Source organism: Trifolium pratense, linkage group LG4 (assembly GCF_020283565.1).
Source record: "Trifolium pratense cultivar HEN17-A07 linkage group LG4, ARS_RC_1.1, whole genome shotgun sequence".
NCBI classification, from domain to species: Eukaryota; Viridiplantae; Streptophyta; class Magnoliopsida; order Fabales; family Fabaceae; genus Trifolium; species Trifolium pratense.
The window spans coordinates 49,806,391-49,831,289 of record NC_060062.1 but is presented as its reverse complement, the minus strand read 5'-3'; the positions used below and the strand labels follow the sequence as shown (position 1 = coordinate 49,831,289).

Genomic DNA, 24,899 nt, shown 5'->3' with positions numbered 1-24,899 from the left:
CTTTTTATATATTATAGTATATATGAAAAAACCATAAAAAAAAAGAGAGGAAGTTAAGGGCAATTATGGAATAATTAAAAAATCATAAAGGAAGTTAAGGGCAAAATGGACCAAAAAAAATCCAGCCCAAACTCCCTTATCCCCTTTATATATTGTTATAGAATAGTATATATGAAAAAACCATAAAAAAAAAGAGAGGAAGTTAAGGGCAATTATGGAATAATTAAAAAATCATAAAGGAAGTTAAGGGCAAAATGGACCAAAAAAAATCCAGCCCAAACTCCCTTATCCCCTTTATATATTGTTATAGATTTCAATCAGGATTAAATTGGCATTTTGGTCGTTGAAACCCTCAAATTTATCCCCTCAAATTTTGATTAAGGTAATACTTTTCATTTAAAGGATTGAAACCCACTTGAGTTGGTCTGATGGTATTGACTTGGGACCCGAAAGTGTGTTTCTCCTTAATGTCTCAGGTTCGATTTTCTCTGGTACCAAATTTGGATGCACTAATTTAGCTTTTTTAAAAAAAATGATTGAATTGTTCATTTTGCAAATTAAAAGACTAAATTATCGACCCTTATAATTTCAAGTAATGATTTACCAAGAGGTGTGCTGGATGGAGTGTACTAGAACGTGAATTTTTAGCATTTTTGTCGAAAGAATATCACTTCACAAATCATACATGAATTCATTTGTCATATGGATCTAATAACAAAAATCTGCAATTAACTATATGCATGTATATATTTTTTTGACAGGGAACTATATGCATATTTTATCTTTGCAAAAATAATAGGATATATCGGCTAATGCTACGGAGTGGTCCACCGTGGACAAGTGATCTAACGAATTTGAATTTTACAAAATTCACTATTGGATTGAAAGTTTATATCGTATAGATCATCCATAAATTTTTTAAATTTTTTTGAAAATCATTTGATGTGTTACTGAGACCCAGCAAGATTTACGTTATTTAATAAACCATTAATCTTGATGTGTCTCAATAACATATCAAATGGTTTTCAATTTATCTAAATTTTTCTATGGATGATCTATATGATCTAAACTTTCAATCCAACGGTAGATTTTGTAAAATTCGTATTCGTTTTAATGTTATTCGTGACTGGTCCACCATGGACCACTTGATGAAGTGGTCCATATTAGAATTTACCGGATATATCACCAGGGTCTGGTACAACTGTGGTCGTGCACAATTTGTACGACTTTTGTAAATTATGAAGTCAAGGTCTGGTACAACTTGTGAAGCCCCGATACTTCAAAAATGACGAAGTATCGTGTCCGATACGTACTCGATACCGATACTTTCCGATACACATATCAGAGAAAAATCGGAAATTAATATTATTATTTTTTTTAAAAAAAAATAATCGATACTTGTCTGATACGCGTATCGGAAAAGTATCGGACAACTAATGCTCTTTGATAATAGAAACATAAGAAATGAGACTGATACAATTCGTATTTCCTTTAAAGTATTGAATGTTAAAGTATGATGTTACAAGCTATGTCTTTTTTGGGTAGTATGTTTTTTTTATAAGCAAATTGTTAGTATATTATATTATGTTAGTTTTTCTCCTTTGTCAGGACTTGAACCAGATCTTCAACTCCTAAACCATTAACTCAACTAGCTAAGCTTAACCAGTTGAGCTACCCATCCCACCACTTTTTTGGGTAGTACTTAACTTTAGATATGTAATTGTCACTTGTTTGCTCAATTTGAGTAATTTGAATGTTAATTTTTTATGATTATCAATTTTAGTTATGTTTATATATTGTGCATTTATATATATTTAATTTTTTAACACAAAAAAATATATTTAATTTTTAAATAACGTATTGGGGCCGTATCGTATCGCGAATTTTGAAAATTTTCTCATATCGCCGTATCGGTGTCGTATCGTATCGGTATCGTGTCACGTATCAGGGCTTCAACAAGTGGTCGTGCACATGTACGACTTTTGAATTTTGAAGTACTAAAGTAAATCTTAAAAATGTCCTATAACTTATGGGTCATGCTAACCGGTGTCCAGAGTACTAGTTAAGGAAACCAAAAATAGAAAGTTTTAAGTTAAAAACAAAACTTTTTAAACTTTCGATGGCATATTACTATATTTGTTTCCTTAAACAGTGCCTCCGTACACTGTTTAGCATTTTCCATAACTTATTTTGAGTTTTTATATTTTTGGAAATGGATTAGATGTATAGTGGTAATACCGTAATACCACATGTATTTTGTCCGATAAGAGAGTGAATGTCAAAAAGAGTCTTACAAGTATTATATTATGTTTTACCGTAAAAAAATGTATTATATTATTTTTTTTGTCCTTCAATAAAAATTTATAAACCGTTAATTTTAGTGAGTTTCAATAACACTCATTCATCCGGACTAATGTTGCACTCACGAGAATTAATAAATTGAAAATATACATACAGTATGAAAATACTGTTTCTTTTTAGGTCATGAACATACTATGTTTTTAAGTAACACAAAATGACACGATAACAGGGACTTGAGCCGAAAAGATACATGAACATTAGTAGCAACATTACAAAAAGAATTACCATTCCGTTCTCTAATACACTCTTCAACACTATCATTAGTTGAAATTAACATTTCTAATACCGATATTTAATCACATACATCACATTCACATAAAAGGCATGTATCACAGTAATGTGTCTGCATGTGGCTTAAGTAACACCTATGAATCAGATAGAGACTGATAAACAAGAAAATTCCTTACTACCTCAAATGGCTATTTCCCTCTTATGTGCATTTAAACCTTTAGCCAAAAGAAAATAAGGGGTGAGGAACTTTTACAATTTACACCCCATGATGCAGCACTTTTCATAACAAACCATGCTGCAGAGATATGTTAGGCAGAATCTTCAGTAAATAAATCACCAATGGTTGTCAGGTCACCTCAATCTGTGTTATAGTATGGTAGAATCCAACCATGTTAGATGCCGAGTTGGAGCATTGACAGCAGAACTAATTTTCTTCTATCCAGTTCCTTTTCTCTACGATATCATTCTCCTCTGTGGAGAAATGTGCCTTCTATTTCAAGAGGCAATGGTGTCAAAATAGCTGGACAAAATATTATGAGTCATCTCTTTCAAATAGGTTGCGTTTTCAGAATCATTCCGAAAATGCGATGCTCCATACGAACCATCCTTTGATTAAAATGCTATTTGGAACCACACCATTACTTGTTCCTGGACTTTGAAGTAGCCCATTTAAAGTAGCCACAGTTTGCTTCAGGATTAGATGCAGGGCCCTGTCAGGAGGAAAACATGTTAATATTCACCAAAGTGCATAGAGTGATACACATATTATGGAATAAGACCAAGAAAAGACAAGATTGAAAATGAAAGGTGAAAACAGATTGTTAAGCTGCCAGCAGTTGCGAGTTTGCGACTATAATGTAACTCATTGCAAACAAATGGCATAGATAGCTCATTAGAAGTTAGAACTAAATCCCTCCGCTAAAACAAGTGTTGAGCGGCTTATTACTTTGTTATTGGACACTGCAACTGTGGTAGTTATCAAGAGTAAAATGTAAAACCTTTAGTCCCTAGCTATAGTCTTTAGCCTCTAAAACAACAAATTCTTAACTTTTCATCCCTCAGACCATTTAAAGTTCAACAATGCAAATGTACAAGCCAACCAGCCAATCTACATAATAATCCTTACTGTTCCCATGATCCCTTCCCCTTCCAGCTTTTTTCTGTGCTCTGAGCCGTGATTTCCCATCAGCAACCCCATGTCTTTCAAATTCAAAGACAAAGGGACTCTTCGCATCATAATTACTCCAATACTTTGAATAAAAAACCAAGCAAACCACCTTTTCTGTCACTCAACAAAAGCATCCCCTTAACTTGAGCTGTTGAACATCAACAGTAACACTAACTTTCCCTTTGTTTTAGAGGTTAAAAGGTGTTCCCTTTTTAACTGATCTAGTTACACTTACAGTCTCTTCCCCGTCGGATTTGTCTTCTAAAGCATCATAAAAGTTGACAATAGGGGGCTTCTAGCATTATAATCAAGATAATTGTTGCAATCCTCAACCTTATGGACAGACTTGGTGTTAAGTTCAAATATTAATAAAAAGGACACAATCAGTAAGAGGAGCTGTTGGGGAAATAGTCTGATGCAACATACTCAAACATATTAATTAAATTCAACTATGAATTGTACAACCCTTACAGAGCCGGATGATCCAAAATATTTGGATATAAAACAAACGAGCTATATCATCACAATGATCACAGTGCAGTGCAAAAGAATAATTCAGAGATAGAAGCACAATGCACAAAACCACTCGATGGAAACAGATTACCTCAGCACGAGCACAAACATAAAATCTGCGACCAAAATTAGCTCCTTGTTTCTTTACCACCCGAGGTATACAAGGTTCCTTATGTCCTTTGCAAAGAGGTATACTGCTCTGCATAATTTTTTGTATTCTTTGCCACTCTTGTGAAGCTACAATACTTTTTTCTTCCTTTCTAGAACTATCATTTAGTTCAGCTAAATCCTGATCACACACATCAGTATTCACCTCATCTTGCACATGATCACTACTATTATCAAACACTGTAGAAGTTTCAAGTAATTGGGAGTTAGGTTGTGAGGGTTCTGCTTGGTTACTTGAGAAACCAGTACAAGAGTCCTTGACACCATTGTCAAGATTTTTGCTTTTCTGAAAAAATGACCTAAGAGAGAGCTGGGACGATTGACTCTTTCTAGCTTTTTTCTTGGACTCGTTGCATTTCCGAATTGTTGATTTTTCATATACACTTCCTGATTTAGAAACAGTCTCCTGAGAAGAACCTGTGGAAAGTGCATTTGGTTCCACAATGCTACCTCCTAAATCCTTGTTTGGAAGAAAATCCGATTCGGAGGTAGATGAACCAATTATGTCAACTGGTTCTTCTATTTTCTCGCAAGTACTGACCATTGAAATGTCTCTGTGTGTCATCTTGCACGATTCAGAAACTCGTCTTTTCATCAACAATGACACTGCAATAAAAAGTTCAGATACATATAAACATTGATATCTTACATACAAAAACTCTCACCCTAAGATAAAAAAAATGTTTTATAGTACCTAGAGTTTGTTGTACGCCACGGACCATGGGAACATATCTAGCAGATAAAGATGGCGTACTATGAAGAGGGATCTCCGGAATTTCCATTAAAGTCACAAAAACTGGAGCATGATCAGATCCTTCAAGTTTAATGCTCTGTCCTCCCTTCCACCTGTGGCCACTGTTCATGTAGATCATCAAGTCGAAGTTAACTTATATCATAACCTCCAGGAAGACATGCAGCAAATATTTGTGCAAATCCTGAACCATTTGACGGAGTAGTGGCGAAAAACCTCACTAGGAGTTAGAAAAGGTATAAAATGTATTATGAAATTCCATAAACGTGTCATCTACATTTAATGTGAAAAGATAGGACATGTTATGATATGACCAAAGAAAGTCCTCCGTCCATGTTCATATTTCATAGACAACATAGCTTGCAACAATATATATTTTTTTGGATGGGGATTGCAATAATATATTTAATATGCAAAATTTGCACCTTACCTCAGTGTACTTTCAGGTTTGAACCGTTTGTACTGAGTCAGAATTTCACATTCCTTAACATGGCATCTTATAAAACTATGGCATTGCAGGTCATCTGATTTATGTAAGCAAGAACCAGCACATAGAATATGGTCGATTCTACTCCCATAGTTAAACACTTCAGCACCTGAACTTTGCGACCAACAAGTGTATTCATCCCTTCTGCATTCAATATGTGCAATTATGAGAACCATATTGATGATGATGATGATGATGATGATGATGATGATGATGATGATGATGATGATGATGATGATGATGATGATGATGATGAAGACTTAGGCACAATGTTTAAAACACAAAGAAGGCAAAATAGAATTTGCATATAACACAAGCCAAATGCACGGAGAAATGTGTCAGCAATAAGCTAAAAATAATATTTTAAGCAAAAATATTTTTGTTTTCAAACATCCATTTTTACAGTCTGACTTTGAAAAACTGAAAAGGTGACTTCAATCTGAGAGCAACATAATCCCAAGTGAAGATGACAAGATATTATACTGCGAGAAAATAACAAAGAAAACATTATCATAAAAGATAGTATTAGAATATTATGCTCTTTCTGATAAGACAATGTTAAAGGATGGTATTAGCAATTGAATTTCAAAGGGATACTACCCAATACACATCAATATTTGATATTAAAAAAAAAGGTACCTAGCATCCTTACTTATCAGGATGCTTTGCCCGAAAGACATCAGAAAAGTGGCCTCCATTTTCAATTAACATCGATTTGAACCATCTTCTAAACCTACATGAGAATTCTGGGAAATAGTTAAAAATAAATATTTGTGTATTCGACATTAAAGATACTATACAGGAATCTGGCAGTCAGCTTACTCATTCTTGTCAAAATCAGGTCCTGCATCACACCGATCAATTGCAAATGGTGCAATATTGAGATCACCAACAACAAATATTCTCCTTCCTTGATGCAGGAGAGACTCTAATCTTTTCTATTAAAGAGACTATCAACATCAATCAAACAGAAAAACAAAAACAAAATAAAAGTGAAAATTTTGAAAAATGGAGGCATCTAAGGTAAGCACATAAACTATGATATTAACATATCCCGATTTTAAAGAAATAAATGGAGTTTCCTGAATTTGACACTTCAATGTTTATTGAATCATGCTGATTTATGGGAAACACAAATGAAGTAATAATAAAACAAGTTCTATATACTAGCTTCAGAGTTTCCAAAAGATATTCTGACGGATAAACTGTTTTCAAGTTACATGTTGTCAAAAAATGATATAATTGGATAGATCGTTTCAAACATAATAATCCCTATGAAGTTTGGAGAATTTCAAATTCTAGTCTTATAATTACCATATTTAGATTTTAGCCATAGCACTAGCAATTGAAGCATAAGGTATCATCAAAGATCCGTATTAGAACAAAAGCTGTAGTTAAATGCATATAAATATAATCTACAATATATTGATTTTCGATCATATACCTGCAGTATCCTGTAGAATTTTTGTTTAAACTGAATCCTCTCGGTGTCATCGCCTCCAGCTCGAGGCCCATAAATATTGAAAAGAACTAGATAGATGCAAATACAAATACATCAAAACAACTATAATTTTCCTTTTAAAAAGAAAAGAAAAGAAAAGAAAAGAAAAGAAAAGAGAAGAAACAAGAGTAATAGATTCAAACAAAATATGTATAATTCTTTCTAGTCACACGCACCAAAGTGACCATGATCAGTGACAATGCATCGCCCTTCACTATCAACACTGAGAAGCTCATCTTTTGAATAATCCCCCAGATCTTCTTCCATAAATAATGGCAATTTGTCTTCACTAGTTTGAGAGTCACGCATTAAGCCTGTGAATCCTTCCTCGGCTGCCAAGGGCAATGCTGCTTCGTTACTCGAAAAAGCAGACCTTACACGACAAAATGTAATAACACCTGCACACTCAAATCAAATTTATTGCTTAAAAATTAGTACAATTTAGACTGAATTTTGCATTTCCTCAAACAACCTCTTAAGTTAAAAACATTAACAAATACTAATTCTTTTGCATCAAAAGTAGTGGGTTTTTCTATACCTAGGGCTCTTTTGGATTTGGCTTATTTTTGAACTTATAAACATAGCCAATGCAAATAAATAAACTTTTATGTTAATTAATAAGTTTTCGCTAACAAAAATTGTATCTTTATAAGCTATTTTCTCGTAAACTACCTTAAAAAAGTTATAATAATACATAAAAGCTTATTTATTTGCATAAATTGTTTCACATAAGCTAAAAAATAAGCCGATTCAAACGGGCCCCTAGTCATGGCAACCAATTAAACTAGATTCTCAAGGCATTTCATCCATAAATCTTAAATGTTATATATACATTTAAAATTAAGACCCTAAAAAATTACATTTTTCGTTTATAACCCTGTACCCACTTTTTAGACTCCACAAATTATAAAACTGCGTGAAAGTCTATGCAGCTTTATAATTGGTAGAAACAAAAAAAAAAATACTCCATCTGTCCCAAAATATAAGGGAAAATTGGTCAAACAAAGTTGATGTATTTAGTCCAAATTTTTAACCAAATACATTAACTTTCTTTGACCAATTTTCCCTTATATTTTAGGACGGAAGGAGTACAAGACTAAAAACATAAGTTGAGATCATTATTAGCGACTAAAAACATATTTAATCCTAAATCTTATTCACAAAAGTTATTGTTTGAGAACCCAAATTCTAATAATTTAGTCTCTTATACGTTATATATATATGTATTCAGCTGAAATTATGTTACTTAATGAATAATCTAGTTAGAAACAAATATTGTAATTTTACAGAATTGAATTGAATTGAATTTGGGCGTTGAAATTATGTGATGTTGGTTGAGGCAATGAAACAAACAGTTTACCGGAATAACCGGTTCGGCCTTTCTTGGAAGTTCGGGTACAAGAAAAGAACGATTCGTATCCATCTGCCATAACCAAATCCGCAGTTACATCTTGCCTACTGAGTTTTGTCTCCTGCAAGCAAGTATGAAAATGTTGTATGTAGATATGATAGAAGAAGAAAGTGGAAAGAAAAACTGGATTTGGAAGAACGAAGGAACGAACCTGAAAGCAAATAATATCGGCGTCGAATGAATGAAGAAGATTGCGGAGAGAACCGAACTGTGTTATGCGTTGTCGCAAACCATTGACGTTGTAAGTTACTATCTTCATTTTTCTCTCGTTCGCTCTCCCTCCTTCCCGCTCCCGCTCTCTGGTGGTTGGTACTAGTACCTCATTTCCTTTGCCGGAACCCTCCCAATTGATTTAATACAATTTTTATTTATTTTAAAATAAACGATATTCTTTCATTCAAATTGATAGAGTACATCGATATAATACAAATGCAAAGTCGCTAAAAATAAAAATGATAAATCTGCGAACAAACTTACAATATTCTTAGTGGTTGGTCGTAGTAGCTCATTTCCTTTGCCGGAACCCTCATATAATTAGTTCATTTAATAGATTAAAAACATAAAAAAGTTATATTTGAAGCGTTAACTTCATTTTTTTAATATGTTTAACAAGTGTCTCGGGACACTATTTAACATAAGTCAAATACTATTTGTAAACTGATCAGAATCATACACCCAACAAATATACTAGTATATATCCACATAATACTTCCTCCGTCCCAAAATATAAGAACTCATTGTTCATTACACATATGCTAATACATAATTTTGATTACGAATATCTTTAATTGTCTATTAATAAAAATTATAAAAATTTGATATTTTGAAAATACTCATCGAAATAAATCAAACAAGATTTTATATGATAATATTTATATTTATATACTTTTTAAAAAATACGGTCAAAACAAGACATATAAATAGTGCATTTAGTCAAAGTAAGTCTTATAAAATGGGAGAAGATAGTATATGTATAAAAGAATTCACCAATTAATAAAATTGGTCACGTGGTAGGCATGCATGAGACTTGGTCACCGACTGATCTGCTTTTTAAGTAGCGGACGACGTTGGCAAAACTTCTCAAAAAAATTCTCATTCTTACAATGTTCGCTATTAAGTAGCGGAAAGGTAAAAAAGAAAATCGTAGAGTTCGCAAAAAACACCTAGGGTGACAAAACAAAATCTCATTGAACCTACATTGAGTAGAGCAATCATGCCCAGTCCAATTGCCTATTTAGATAAGGAGAAAACTCAATGTGAAAACATTAGCTAAAAGGGATGATGTGGCCCAAAAGCTACTCCCGACTTCATCTAAAAAGATATAAGTTCGTTGGATTCTCAAATGGTTGAGGTGACTTTATTGTTTCGCATATTATGGATTTCCTAAACTCAGAGAGGTGGGTCTTGTTGGGGAAATATCCAAAAAATTCCTTTGTGTTTTAATGGTAACAAACATAATGACTTAAGAATTATTTTAAGATTCTAATATGTTCTTTTATCTAATATGTTTCATTGAGTGTGATAGATCACAAGAATATTTTCTCAAAGATACCAAAGCCTCATTCTTATATGAGAGGCATTCAAGATGAGAAGCATTCAAGCTTCATCATATAATCATTCATCAATGCCGGTCCCGAACATTTTGAGGACCCGGGCTAAATATACAAAGAGGTCTTTCAAAGGTAAAAAAAATAATTTTTAAAAGGAGTAATTTTTTTTATTAACAGGAGTAATCTTTTATTTAAAATGTAAATAATCAATAATATAAAAATTGTTATATGTTAATCAAGTTAATATAAAAATGTGGTTTTTTTAAACATAAAGTAGTGTAGTTATTTATGAAATATAGATTGATTTTTTTTTTTTAAACAAACATATACAGTGATTTTGATATCTTAGAATAAAAAAAAGAAAAAACTGTCAGACGGAGGACTAGAAAACACTCCCTTAACATTTTAACATGGAGAGGCTACCACTGCAACAATTAGCATTTGTTGTTAATTAAATTTCGGTACTAGTATATAACGCATTGTATGAAAGATGGGCTTGACAAATTAGACAATTTTGAGGCCTCAATGTTAAGGATAAGCATATATTATTCACATTAGGATAAGCACAAACAATTATAGCTGTCAAAGTATATCAGGAAATTATATCATAATTGTATTTAAAATAGGATTTCTATTATAGGCAATTATAGACTAGACAATTATAGGCAATTAGTATACAAATCCTTGTACCCTTATACATATATGTACATCAAATTACAAGAAAAAAAACAACAAAATTACGATACAGTATTTCAAGTGTTTTCCTTTATGTATCAATCCATTCCTTTATTTATATGGTATCAGTTTTTCTCTAGTTAATCTCCCTCAGTTTGTGCTTATCATCCTGTTTCAACCCTTCTTCATCGCCTCACCCACTCACTCGCATCATCATGTCTGATGTTCCACCACCCATCATCCCTTCACAAAACCCGCCGATCCATGATCAATCCACCACCACCTCCAACACCGATCCATGCGTCATCCATAATTCCGACAACCCTGCAACTGTCCTTGTTACACCTCTGCTCACGGTCGACAACTATGGTTCATGGAGCCGAGCCGTAACAATGGGTCTCCGTGCCAAAAACAAATTCGGGTTTGTCGATGGAACCTTAACCTGTCCAAAGAAGGCCGATGATATCTCTAAGTGGCGCCGCTGCAACGATATGGTTGCAAGCTGGATTCTCAACTCGGTTTCAACCGAGATTCGCCCTAGCATTCTCTATGCTGAAACGGCGGCACAAATCTGGACCGATCTCAAGGATCGTTTATTGTTAAGGATAAGCACATATTATTCACATTAGGATAAGCACAAGCAATTATAGCTGTCAAAGTATATCAGGAAATTGTATCATAATTGTATTTAAAATAGGATTTCTATTATAGGCAATTATAGACTAGACAATTATAGGCAATTAGTATACAAATCCTTGTACCCTTATACATATATGTACATCATATTACAAGAAAAAAAACAACAAAATTACGATACAATATTTCAAGTGTTTTCCTTTATGTATCAATCCATTCCTTTATTTATATGGTATCAGTTTTTCTCTGGTTAATCTCCCTCAGTTTGTGCTTATCATCCTGTTTCAACCATTCTTCATCGCCTCACCCACTCACTCGCATCATCATGTCTGATGTTCCACCACCCATCATCCCTTCACAAAACCCGCCGATCCATGATCAATCCACCACCACCTCCAACACCGATCCATGCGTCATCCATAATTCCGACAACCCTGCAACTGTCCTTGTTACACCTCTGCTCACGGTCGACAACTATGGTTCATGGAGCCGAGCCGTAACAATGGGTCTCCGTGCCAAAAACAAATTCGGGTTTGTCGATGGAACCCTAACCTGTCCAAAGAAGGCCGATGATATCTCTAAGTGGCGCCGCTGCAACGATATGGTTGCAAGCTGGATTCTCAACTCGGTTTCAACCGAGATTCGCCCTAGCATTCTCTATGATGAAACGGCAGCACAAATCTGGACCGATCTCAAGGATCGTTTATTGTTAAGGATAAGCACATATTATTCACATTAGGATAAGCACAAGCAATTATAGCTGTCAAAGTATATCAGGAAATTGTATCATAATTGTATTTAAAATAGGATTTCTATTATAGGCAATTATAGACTAGACAATTATAGGCAATTAGTATACAGATCCTTGTACCCTTATACATTTCTTGGATTATTGATTCTGGCGCTTCAAATCACATATGCACATCTCTTTCTTATTTTTCTTCATATTCAACTGTTCATAAAAATATACTTGTTCAATTACTCGACGGCTCTCACGCGTCCGTGAAACACATCGGCAATATTCATTGCCCGCCGTCACTTACACTCACGAATGTTTATCACATTCCATCTTTCAAATATAATCTATTATCTCTTTCACAATTAACAAAATCAATACATTGTGATATTATTTTCTCATCCTCTGGTTGCATATTTCAGGACCGAGCAACGAAGAAGACGATTGGTTGGGGTAGTGCTCGGAATGGACTCTTCTACTTGAATGAAGAACCACCAATAAATAAAGATGACAAGGATCAGTATTGCCTTGACCATCCATCAAGTTCTTTTTTTAGTTCTAAGCAATGTAATAAGGCTGACCTATGGCATTTACGCCTCGATCACCCATCTATTTCCCACTTTCAATTTATTGTTATGAACTCTCCAAATATTAATGCGAATAAAGATTTTGTTTGTGACGTTTGTCCGCATGCAAAACAATCACGTTTACCTTTTTCTCTAAGAACATCATATTCATCTCATTGTTTTGAGTTAATTCATGTCGACATTTAGGGTCCATTCTCTACTCCATCACACAATGGATCACGATATTTTTTAACAATTGTCGACGATTATTCACGATGTACTTGGTTATATCTCATGCAACATAAATCTGAAACATTTACTACGCTAATTCATTTTTTTAATCAAATCAATCGCCAATTCAACACTAAAATTAATAAAATTAATTCCGGCGATGGGGGCATCTTTCTTTCCCCAACTTCAAGCTATTCGTTCCGACAATGGTTCGGAGTTTTTGTCCAAACAAATCCAAACATGGTTTCATGATCATGGCATTATTCATCAACGCAGCTGCGTTGCAACCCCTCAACAAAATGGCGTTGTGGAGCGCAAGCATCGCCATCTTCTTGACGTCGCAAGAGCATTACGTTTCCAAGCGAAATTACCCCTTTCCTTTTGGGGTGAATGCGTGCTCACTGTCGCTTATCTCATCAACAAACTTCCTACTCCCATTCTGAAATATAAATCTCCTCATCAAATTTTACTCGGTTCTCCTCCTTCATACTCCTCACTCCGTGTGTTTGGATGTCTCTGTTTTGCCAAAAATATGAACATTCAACACAAATTCGATGAACGAGCCAAACCTGGTATTTTTGTCGGTTACCCTTTTAATCAAAAAGGATACCACATCTATGATATGCACACTCGCAAAATATATGTCTCTCGCGATGTTCAATTTTTTGAAACCATGTTTCCGTATCACGACCTTCAAACTCCTTCCTTCGCTAACGACATAAGCATCAACACTCAAATCCTTGATTGTGAATTTGATGATTCCTCTTCCAACTTATCACCTGCATCAAGTATCTCTCCCGGCATTAGTCATCATGATGACACAATTATGCCTATTCCCACTCCTCAGGATGCTAACTCATCGGATATTCCATCCATTCCTGTAGAAATTCCCCAACAACATTCATCTATAGCGACCAATCCTCCAGAACGTCGTTATCCTCAACGTCTTCGTACTCCTTCCGTTCGCCTCACGGACCACGTATGTGACATTAATAATGTCACATCACAGAGTGCCTCCCATTAAAGAATTATTTCTCTTTATCCAATTTGAGCACTTCCCATCGAGCTCTTCTTGTTAATATCATTGAGAATAAAGAACCAACATCTTATTCTCAAGCTATCAAATCAGCTGAATGGCGTGACGCTATGGCTAAAGAAATCCACGCCCTTGAATCCAACAACACTTGGGTTTTATCTCCTCTCCCGAATGGCAAAACCGCCATAGGTTGTAAGTGGGTATACAAAATTAATTATCACTCTAATGGTACTGTTGAGCGATATAAGGCTCGTTTAGTCGCCAAAGGCTACAATCAAGTACATGGTATTGACTACCATGAAACATTCGCACCGGTTGCTAAACTTGTCACGGTTCGACTCCTTCTCTCCATTGCTGCCATTAAAAACTGGCCGTTACATCAACTTGATGTTAACAATGCTTTCCTCCAAGGAGACCTTAATGAAGAAGTTTACATGAAATTACCACCCGACTTCTCTCATAAAGGGAAACCATGTGTTTGCAAATTAAACAAATCCATCTATGGTCTCAAACAGGCATCCCGTCAATGGTTCTCAAAATTCTCCACCACCCTCATTCAAAAGGGTTTTCATCAATCCATCTCTGATTATAGTCTATTCACTTTCAAAAGTAATCACACGACTATATTTGTACTTGTTTATGTAGATGACATCATCATCATTGGAAATAACGAAGACGCTATCTCCGACATCAAGAAATTTCTTGCCCAGGCCTTTTCCATCAAAGACCTTGGAAATCTTTCATACTTCTTAGGCATCGAAGTATCCCGTTCTAAAAAGGGAATATTCTTATGTCAAAGGAAATATACACTTGACATTTTATCCGACTCTGGTATGACTGGTTGCCGACCATCAGATTTTCCTATGGAGCAACACCTCCGTCTACGGCCCAATGAAGGAAGCCCTCTTCCTGATCCGACAATCTATCGTCGTCTCATTGGTCGTCTATTATATTTAACAGTGACATGGCCCGACATCCAATACGCTGTTAACACTCTCAGTCAATTTATGCAATCTCCATGTACAACTCATCTCGATGCGGCCACAAGAGTTCTTCGATATCTTAAAGGGAGTGTAGGCAAAGGCTTATTTCTTTCGGCTTCTAGCCCCCTCAATTTAGTTAGATATGCCGACTCTGATTGGGCTGGTTGTCCTACTATTCGTCGCTCCACTACCGGCTATTTTACCATGTTGGGCTCTAATCCTATATCATGGAAAACCAAGAAGCAACCAACAATTTCTCGTTCCTCTGCTGAAGCAGAATATCGTTCCCTTGCAACTTTATCTTCCGAGTTACAATGGTTAAAATGTCTTCTCTCGGATCTCGGCATTGACCATCCTCAACCAATCACCGTTCATTGTGATAGTCAAGCTGCTATTCACATCGCCGAAAACCCAGTTTTTCATGAACGCACAAAACACATTGAAATTGATTGTCATTTCGTTCGTGAGAAAATTAAATCAGGTCTTATCAGCCCTTCTTATCTCCGATCTTTTGACCAACTAGCTGACATATTTACTAAACCTCTTGGAGGCGATACTTATAAACGACTACTCGGCAAGTTGGGTGTTCTTGAGATTTCAATCCCACCTCCAACTTGAGGGGGGGTGTTAAGGATAATCACATATTATTCACATTAGGATAAGCACAAGCAATTATAGCTGTCAAAGTATATCAGGAAATTATATCATAATTGTATTTAAAATAGGATTTCTATTATAGGCAATTATAGACTAGACAATTATAGGCAATTAGTATACAGATCCTTGTACCCTTATACATATATGTACATCAAATTACAAGAAAAAAAACAACAAAATTACGATACAATATTTCAAGTGTTTTCCTTTATGTATCAATCCATTCCTTTATTTATACTCAAAATGTTGAGGCCATGGGCTATGGGCCTGCTTGCCCTTCCTCAGGGACGGGCCTGCCATTCATGTTTCATGATAAAAAGCAACCATGATCTGAAAATCATATGATCATAAGCAAATTGATCGGTAGAATACTTTCAAATCATCATTAAATGTTAAGGTAGTAAAAATAGAAATTATGTCTTAGAATTTGTGCATTTTAACTTTTCAAGCATTAAATGTCTTGTATCATTAAATGTTAAATTTCTATATTAAGATACCTTATCATGTGCCCTATATGCACATGTTAACAAGACCCAAATTTCTATTACAATTACTAAAATGATCTTAAAAAGTAGAACAATTAATGAGGATTTTGGAAAAATAGTTTTAAATAAAGTTGATTTTGGTGACTTTTGCTTAAATTTAAGACCAACTTTTTTTGGTTGACTTTTGCTTATAAATAAAGTCGGAGGAGTACACACCAAGCATATGATTTCAGTTTCCTACCTTAAAGAATCATATATGTCGAGAATGATTAATTTCTTTTATAGTACAAAAATAATTTATAATGTAACCCAAAAAAAAAAACAAAAATCATTTATAAAACTAAAACAAACGGATCCTATGCCCCATTATTTCCGTTCATTTCCAAAGTTTGATTAATTTATGGGTCATGCTAAACAGTGCCCATGGCAAAAGTTAATATGCATAAGGGGATGTTTATGCATGGTGCATAAGCCCAGAATTTCTCGCGCGCCCCCCATAAGTTTCTCGCGCGCGCCCCCCAGCCCCCCCAAAGGCTCGCTATCCCCACCCCCTTTCTGCTGATGCACACGTTTTGTTTTTATTTTTAGCCTACTAGGCCTGAAAGCCCATATTGCTACGCGCGCCCCCCAAGTGCTACGCGCCCCCCCCATTTTCTAGCCCCCCAATTTCTAGCGCACCCCCCAGTTTTTTTTTTTTTTTTAGATTTCTAGGCGCACCCCTCAGAATCGAATTTGAACGGTAATGAAGAACGTATGAATTAGAATCGAATTGGGTAGCTTGGTTTTTCTTTTTGTGATGAGGTTTTTTTTAGTGATAAAATATTTGTGTTTTTGCTGAATGGAGACAAAGTAGAGTGATTAATTTTTTTTTTTTTTTTATAATTGTTGAATGATTATTGGTTAGAGAATCTTGAGATGTTAATTTGGTTCAGTAATAGTAATAATAATGAAGGAATATTATTTCAATAATACAATAAATTCAATATTAAAAACACAATATTGATTTCAATAAACACATAAAACCATTTTATAATACAAATGGTTTCAATTTTTAACTCTCTGAAATCATTTAACCAGCATAATGGTTTCCAGGATTTTTAAAACCATAAAAACACAATATTGATTTCAATAAACACATAAAACCATTTTATAATACAAATGGTTTCACTTTTTAACTCTCTGAAACCATTTAACCAGCATAATGGTTTCCAGGATTTTTAAAACCATAAAAACACAATATTGATTTAAATAAACACATAAAACCATTTTATAATCCAAATGGTTTCACTTTTTAACTCTCTGAAACCATTTAACCAGTACAATGGTTTCCAGAATAATTGTAACGAAAATTCACTGTTCATCTTCTCTTACGCGAAACAGTGAAAACGTGATCACTGTTCATCCGCGATCACTGTTCATCTTCTTCACCTTCTCTCACGAACTCACACCTTCTCTCACGAACTCTGATTCCAATTCATCTCAGAAATTGCAAAACTCCGATACCGATTCCGATTCATCTCAGAAATTGCAATTCGTTCTCGTTTTCGTTCGATTCAAGAGAATCGATTTGTAAGATTCCGATTGGAAAACGAAGATAGCGAGAGCGAAGAAGATTGAAGAGCTTGCAGCGGTTACAGCGATGATGGTTTGGCATGATTTTAGTTTAAAACTAACTACTAAAATAATTAACCATACATAATACTCTGAAATTTATCCCTAATCAATAAAATAAAATAAAATTCAATCAATCAAAATTAAAAGCGTGATAAAAAAAAACTGAGGGGTGCGCTAGAAATCTCAAAAAAAAAAAACCTAGGGGGGTGCGCTAGAAATTGGGGGGCTAGAAAATGGGGGGGGGGGGGCGCGTAACAACTGGGGGGCGCGCGTAGCAATATGGGGGGCGCGCTAGAAAATGGGGGGGCGCGTAGCAGTTGGGGGGCGCGCATAGCAATATGGGGGGCGCACATAGCAATTATGCATGGTACATAAGCTTGGGCTTATGCACCTTAACCGGACCCCCTGGGGCACTAGTTAAGCATACTAAAAAAGGAAACAAATGATAAAGTTAATGATGAAAGAGAATAACTTTTCACATCATTAAAACATTGAATGCACAATTTACGAGATAAAACTTCTATATTTGTATCCTTAATTAGTGCCCGGGGGCACTGTTTAGCATTTTCCTTAATTTATTTCACAAATCATCAAATTAAAGAGAGCTTTACAGTCCCCATGAACTTAGCTTAATTGGTAGGGACATCGCACTTTATGTGCTCGAGTTCAAACCCGGAACACTCCACTTATTCATCTTTAAGATGGATTTTCTAGCTACTAGACTACTTGACAAAAAAAAAAAAACAAAAAGAGAGCTTTACATAAAGATGAAGTTTACAAGCTCGAAATCTACTTTATATACCTCCTCAGGTATTTTAATCTTAAAACTCCTTTTATAAATTGAATTATCTCATTCTATCTTCTTGCCTCTATATCTTAATCTGATTCTCTTATTTGATTGTTTTTTGATGAAGAGAGAAAACAGAATTAGAAGAGAGATGGAGATGAATAATTAATGACAACATCCAAATCCTTCTTCTTCTTTTTTCTTTTCTTTTCTTTTTTTTTTTTTTTTTTTTTTTTTTTTTTTTTTTTACAAAATCCAAATCCTTCTTTTAAAGTAGGCTTTGATGGTTTTATTTAGAACATTTGCAAAAGATATTTTATGAAGAGAAACATTTTTTTTTTGCTTTTACCACAAGTTTAATCTGGTTCAGGGGTTAGTTCTGGTATCGAGTGGTTCCAGCCCCCTACCGATCACAGTTGCGGGGGGTTAAACCGTGATCCTCCCTACCAAGTTCAGCGTCAATCACCACTAAACAAACTGAGGAAGAGACACATCTTTACTAACGACACCTACAAACAACTTTTCCACAAGCACTAAATGCACCAACAACTTTTGATGCAAACAATACAAGGAATGACAAGATTGCTTGGCTATGACACATCTTTACTAACGACTACACAACTCTAGAAATTCCACCATCAAAATTCACACATACAATTGTGATATTCCGAGTTTAAATTTAAGTGAAAGTGTTCAACTTAATACTACAAACAATTTTTTTTTTATAATTTTCATAATATATAAAATAATAATTAATAAACAAAAAATTACACAATATTTATAGTCATTTTCTCATGGTTAAATACATAAGAAGTAATAAATCAACACATAAAATTAAAATATTACACATAAAAGATAAACTACAGTATCAATATTTGAATTGTATGTCGATACATAAGAAGTAATAAATCAACACATTTGTTTTTTATTTAGTAAAAAAAACACATTTGTTTATTTTTATTTTCCTTTTCAATATCAATATTTTGTTGGCAAGTGTTAACATGAACCATTTAAATAGATGGTTTACTGTAGACTAATATAAAAAAATTATTAGACATTCTAATAATTATCATATATTTTTTTACAACTTAAACAGTGACCTAATAATTTTAGTCGAACCGACATAAATTAAGTTACTTTTTCAATTACAAAAATTATAAACATCATTAATTTCTAAATTCAAGAGACAATATATTTCCATAAAAGAAAGACAATATTTATTAATATTTCGAATATTTTTATTAACATAGTGCACACTCGAAAATATATTTTCTTTTGTCTTGTAGTTTAATAGCTAGAATTTCAGCTTTAAAAGTGAATAAGTGAAGTATGGAATTCGAAGTCTAACTTCTATGGAGAGTGTGGAACATAACTATCTATATAAAAATTTACCATATGTTGTCGTCAGCCATTCCAGATAGTTGCTTTTCGTGGTGGGTCTTGTAGAACAACAAGTGGTACTTGTACTTCTGAATCTTTGATTGAAAGTTGGTTGCTGTTGGTTGATTGTGTTGTGTGTGTGTCCTTGTCAAAGAAAAACTGGTCCAGTGGTTTTACGTGGATTCATATGAAGACAGTCGGGTGTTGGGTACTAGGTAGGTACAACCAAGGGTTGAGATTCAACTCATGCAAATATCATATTGTTTGACGAAGGGTCGAGATTTAAGCAATGAAAATATTATAATATCTCCATAATTTTTCCAAAAAGTATAAACTAAATGCAGTTATGATACCTAGTACAGTTCGTCAAAAAAAAAAGACACCTAGTACAGTATTTTATTATTGTTGGTTACCTATATCTATCATATTCTTTTATATTAATTTATATTTAAAAATTTATATTTTAAATGATTTTATCTACGTACCCAAAAAAAAAAAAAAATCTATGGGGTATTATGTATTGATAACCAACAAACAAATTTCCTTTTTTATTTTTTACTTTTAAATTTGATAATTTTTATTATGAAAAACCTCATAATTTTAAAAATTTTAAAAAACAATAAGAATTATGCATGTGTAAAAAAAAAAGAATTATAAAATTTGAATTTTCTTATTTTAGTATTAATCATTTGATTTTCAAAAAAGACAGTAATTCAAAACTCAATCTATTATAAAAAGCTATTATAAAACCTCAAAATTGTCGTTTTTTCACTATAGCGCAATTATATTATATTATGATAACCGATAGAAAAACCTCATTGTAAAATCAATATTTTGCACTAAATGACATTTTTTTTATCTAGTAGTTTATTGGTTAGAAATTTAACTTTTAAAGTGAATAAATTAAATAACCGTGGTTCGAACCCCAACTCTGCGTATAGTATAGTGCAATTTCCTAAGTTAAACTCACGGGACGACATATTTTATTGTTTAAAAGGGAACTAAAAATATGATTAAACACAGATGTAATATTATTGAAATTCTCCAAGGTACACACAATCAAGCAGCTTAATAGTTAATACATCTTGACAACAACGGCAAACTAAACATAGATTGATTGAACAACAATTTAAAATTATTATTAAGTAAATTAAGTAAATTAAGACTAATTAAGCAAGGATCTCATTCAAAGGTTTGGCCTCAAGCTGTTTAGCCTTCTCCAAGTCCCTAAGTTCTTGTTCCTTAGCCAACTTCTTCATCCTAGCAATTTCAAGGTCTTTGCTCATTTTCCTCCTATACATTTCAGCAAAAGTGATTGGTTCTTCCAACACAGATTTCTCACCCTCTCTAATCTTCAAAGGGTACACAGTTGCATCTGGTGCTGGATTTTGAAATGTGGCTATTGATAAACGGCTGTAGTTGGAATTCACCACTGCTTGGTGATCAGCATTTTTGAACCGTCCATTGCTTAGAAACTGCAAGCACCACCACGTGTACAAGAAAATTAGGCACCATGCAATAATAATAAAGTACTACACATTTTATCTAAGAAAAAGGCTAACGATTTATCTAAGAAAAAGGCTAACGAGGCCCCGGACACTCTTTAATATCTTAAATAATAAGTTTTTTATAAAATTTTTATGAAAATACGTAAAGTCATTAAATTGGAATTTATAGTGTTTAATTTTTTTTAAAAAAAATTTCTTTAAATAAAATGCTTAAAAAATAACCTGAGACACTCGTTAGCAAGACCATTTATTTAAATATATACCGATACACTGCTTAAAAACAGGAAGAGAATTCAACTCTGTCTTTTTCCTGTGTGTCTGTCTTATTTATTTATTGGAAAAGTTTTTAAAAACAAAAAACAAATTTATTGAAAGTTTTGAAAGTCTAATAAAAGTTTTCACGGTTAGTCAAGATAAAACGTCATAGTACTGCATGAATCCAACCGTTCCACTTCCACCACAATAAGTTTTTCAATAGATGATATATTAATATTAATTACTAATAATTAAATTATTATTTTAATTTTAAAAAATTATAATTTATTTTTAAAGTCACCTTTCACTGATCTCATTTATATATAAATAGCATGGGTGATAGATTAAAAAAATCTAAAAATATAATAAAAAAACTAAGATTATAAAACTACAGATGAAATATGACAACAAAATTACTAAAGAAAAGAGTTTAATGGAGATGCACCGACGGTGTAAAATAGTTTTACACGATCATCCAATAAACAATTATTATTATTTTGCCAAGTCATATTAAGAAAGTGGGGTGTAATGCGAGATATGACGAAAAACATGGTTGATATTATTTTACACCGTGAGTCAGAGCATATTCCTTTTTCTCATAAACAAAATATATTTTGAAAGTTAAAAAAAAGTTATTTTTTCAGCAAATAGTTTCTAGAACAAACTTTTTATTTTTTTTTCCTTCACATTCTTTGTGCTATTGTAGTTTTTTCTTCACATTCTTTGTACTATTAAGTTATTAAATTGGTAGGTAGCAATTACAAACAAGAAGTGGCAGAGAAAAAAGGTAAAAGAACAAAGAAAAAGTATACTCACGTGACCATGATCTCCAAGATTAACAACAAAAGCACCTTCAACAGGTTGAACTGTAATCCACGTCTTACCATTATCTTTAGTAGCTTGAAGACCACCAACTTGGTCTTGAAGCAAAAGAGTAATAGTACCAGGGTCAGTGTGACGTTTAAGGCCAAGTGTGAGGTCAGGTTCAGGGCATTTTGGGTAATAATTTATCACAACTTTTTGATCCATGTCAACACATGCTTTTGTTAGAGCTTCTTTTTCTAATCCCATTGCTTCTGATAACACTTCCAAAAGTTTGCATGCTAAATTCATTAGGTTTTCACTGTATTGTTCTGTTACTTGTTTCCATCCTTCTGGCTTGTCTGGCCACCTTGAATAATCTCTTTGTTTAATTGGGTATGAAAAATATGTCACTAGCTCTCTCCAATCCTTCACTGCTTCTCCCTGAAGTAAAGTATGAAATTAGTGATTCAAAATTAAATCCTTGCTTAGTATCGACACTCCGTATCAAAGATGTCTCAGGTGTCAGGTCTAACACCACTAGATACGATTACAAACAATTATGTCATTTTATGATATTAAAAAAAAATCATGTTAATTTTATAAAATTATGAAATTATTAATGATATCGACATGTGAGGTCAGAGCTGGGTGTTTCATAGTTACCAACATGGTTTTGGGACATATCAACAAGGGGGATAATAAAAAAGATCATATCTTCTATAAAATATGATCTTTTTAAATATCATTATATCTTCTAATAACAAAAGAATTAATCATAAATAAAATTTAAATATCACTATATAAAATATATTACAAAAGAAAAAAAAAACAAAGCGACTAATAGCTAGTGAAACTAATTATAAAAAAAAAAAAAAAAAAAACCACTAAAAAGTCTCGTAAAGTTTGGTCAGAATAATTCACGTGGTAGCTAGTGATGTTATTGGAGGAGTCAGAGCTCGAACCCCAGCCACCAGACTATTTCACAAAAAAAAGCGTACATAGTAAACCATAATGAATGTTAAAATTTCTTGATTTTGGCTTTGTGATTATCTCTTTTATAACTAATCATAAATTTCATTTATGATTTATGATACAATCAAGATTTTTAGGTTTTTTTTTTGGTCTTAATGCAAGATTTTTAGGTGATGTGATAAGTTGTTTTTAGGAATATGAAGCAACTAATAATTGATAATTCATACCAAAATGGGAAATTAAATGCTGAAAATTGAAAAGTACAGTCTAAAGGGAAACGTTTTGATTACTTGAAGATGACTAGAGACAATGAAACCACCCTTTTTACCACCGGACATATCAAACCGGAGCTTCTCTTCCGGCGGCAAAGCAAAAAACTCTTTAGCAAAACGGGTCATCTCAGAAACAAGCTTCAAATCCACACCATGATCAACAACCTGAAAAATACCCCAATTCTCACAAGCTTCAACAATTTTGTTGCATATCTCTGTTCTGCGACCATCAACCTCATCAATACCAGCAAGAGAAATGATTGGAATCTCGTTGCTGAAGTTATTGTAGGCAACTTTTGGACGTTCATCTTCTTCCCTAACGAAACTTGACTCGAGGGTTTTTTGTTCTGAGAGGTAACTGAGAGTTTTGGCTGGTGCCATTGTTTGATGGAAACGGTGCTCTGTTTTTTGGTGTTGTGTTGTGTGAAGTTTAGGTAGAAATAAATAGAGTGGTGACTTTGAGGGATTGGTAAAGAAGGGAAGATATAAAGTTGGGTTATTTATTTGTCAAATGAAAGTTAGCTACACCTTACTTATATAGATCATCGACGGTTCAATTTTTTTTTTTTTTTCATTTCTTTAACATTGATTAAAGATGACTATTTGTCCCTTGATCATAGCTCAGTTGATTGGACGTTGCATGTAATATGTAGGATTGAGATTCGAAGCCTATTACTCCCTTTGTCAAATTTTTTTTTTTATCATAATCCCTTTTATGTTTCTTTTGTCTATTACCAGATATCTTTTAGTAGAATAAATCTTACCAACAAATATTTTTTGATAGTGTAAATTTTACTAGATCATATTTTTCGATAATATATATCTTTTGATTAATACTTTTTGATAATATTTAACTCAATGTGAGCAAGGTGAAGAGCAACCGAAACACATTATAACCTACAAAATTATTGGGCTCATGTACCAAAAAAAATAAATTATTGGGCTCATAATTATTTAAGTTCAATTTAAAGAGGAATTATTTAAAAAATATATGAGTTCAAATTTCGGATAAAACTACAATAATTCTATTTTTATAAGAATTCGAGAGTTAACAAAAAAAAATTATAAATAAAATAATCGGATGAAATTACAATAATTCTTATACAATAAATCTATTTTTTTTTAAGAATTCGAGAGTTAACACAAAAAATAAACTATAAA

At 33.3% G+C, this 24,899-nt stretch overlaps 2 protein-coding genes across 2 annotated transcripts; both read right to left on the bottom strand.

Moving 5' to 3' along the window:
* Window positions 1-2,534: 2,534 nt before the first annotated feature.
* LOC123923458 (DNA-(apurinic or apyrimidinic site) endonuclease 2) lies at window positions 2,535-8,930 on the bottom strand. The gene is made up of 10 exons (XM_045976145.1): window positions 8,743-8,930; window positions 8,541-8,652; window positions 7,357-7,578; window positions 7,124-7,209; window positions 6,502-6,617; window positions 6,332-6,412; window positions 5,623-5,823; window positions 5,136-5,296; window positions 4,365-5,047; window positions 2,535-3,302 (listed from the first exon to the last, which is right to left on the bottom strand). Exons 1-10 carry the CDS (start codon window positions 8,848-8,850, stop codon window positions 3,231-3,233), a joined length of 1,842 nt encoding a protein of 613 aa, XP_045832101.1. The 5' UTR covers window positions 8,851-8,930; the 3' UTR covers window positions 2,535-3,230.
* Window positions 8,931-20,935: 12,005 nt separating this feature from the next.
* LOC123923749 (naringenin,2-oxoglutarate 3-dioxygenase) lies at window positions 20,936-24,241 on the bottom strand. Its single transcript, XM_045976474.1, has 3 exons — window positions 23,757-24,241; window positions 22,507-22,935; window positions 20,936-21,402 (listed from the first exon to the last, which is right to left on the bottom strand). Exons 1-3 carry the CDS (start codon window positions 24,117-24,119, stop codon window positions 21,097-21,099), a joined length of 1,098 nt encoding a protein of 365 aa, XP_045832430.1. The 5' UTR covers window positions 24,120-24,241; the 3' UTR covers window positions 20,936-21,096.
* Between the last annotated feature and the right edge of the window lie 658 nt (window positions 24,242-24,899).

Coding starts and splice junctions, on each gene's coding strand:
- LOC123923458 (XM_045976145.1), bottom strand. CDS start 8,850: ATGAAGATAGTAACTTACAACGTCAATGGTTTGCGACAACGCATAACA. Junction 7,579..8,540: donor AGGCCGAACCGGTTATTCCG/GTAAACTGTTTG, acceptor TTGAGTGTGCAG/GTGTTATTACATTTTGTCGT. Junction 3,303..4,364: donor ATGTTTGTGCTCGTGCTGAG/GTAATCTGTTTC, acceptor TCCTCCTGACAG/GGCCCTGCATCTAATCCTGA.
- LOC123923749 (XM_045976474.1), bottom strand. CDS start 24,119: ATGGCACCAGCCAAAACTCTCAGTTACCTCTCAGAACAAAAAACCCTC. Junction 22,936..23,756: donor TTGTCTCTAGTCATCTTCAA/GTAATCAAAACG, acceptor ACTTTACTTCAG/GGAGAAGCAGTGAAGGATTG. Junction 21,403..22,506: donor ATCTTGGAGATCATGGTCAC/GTGAGTATACTT, acceptor TGGTGCTTGCAG/TTTCTAAGCAATGGACGGTT.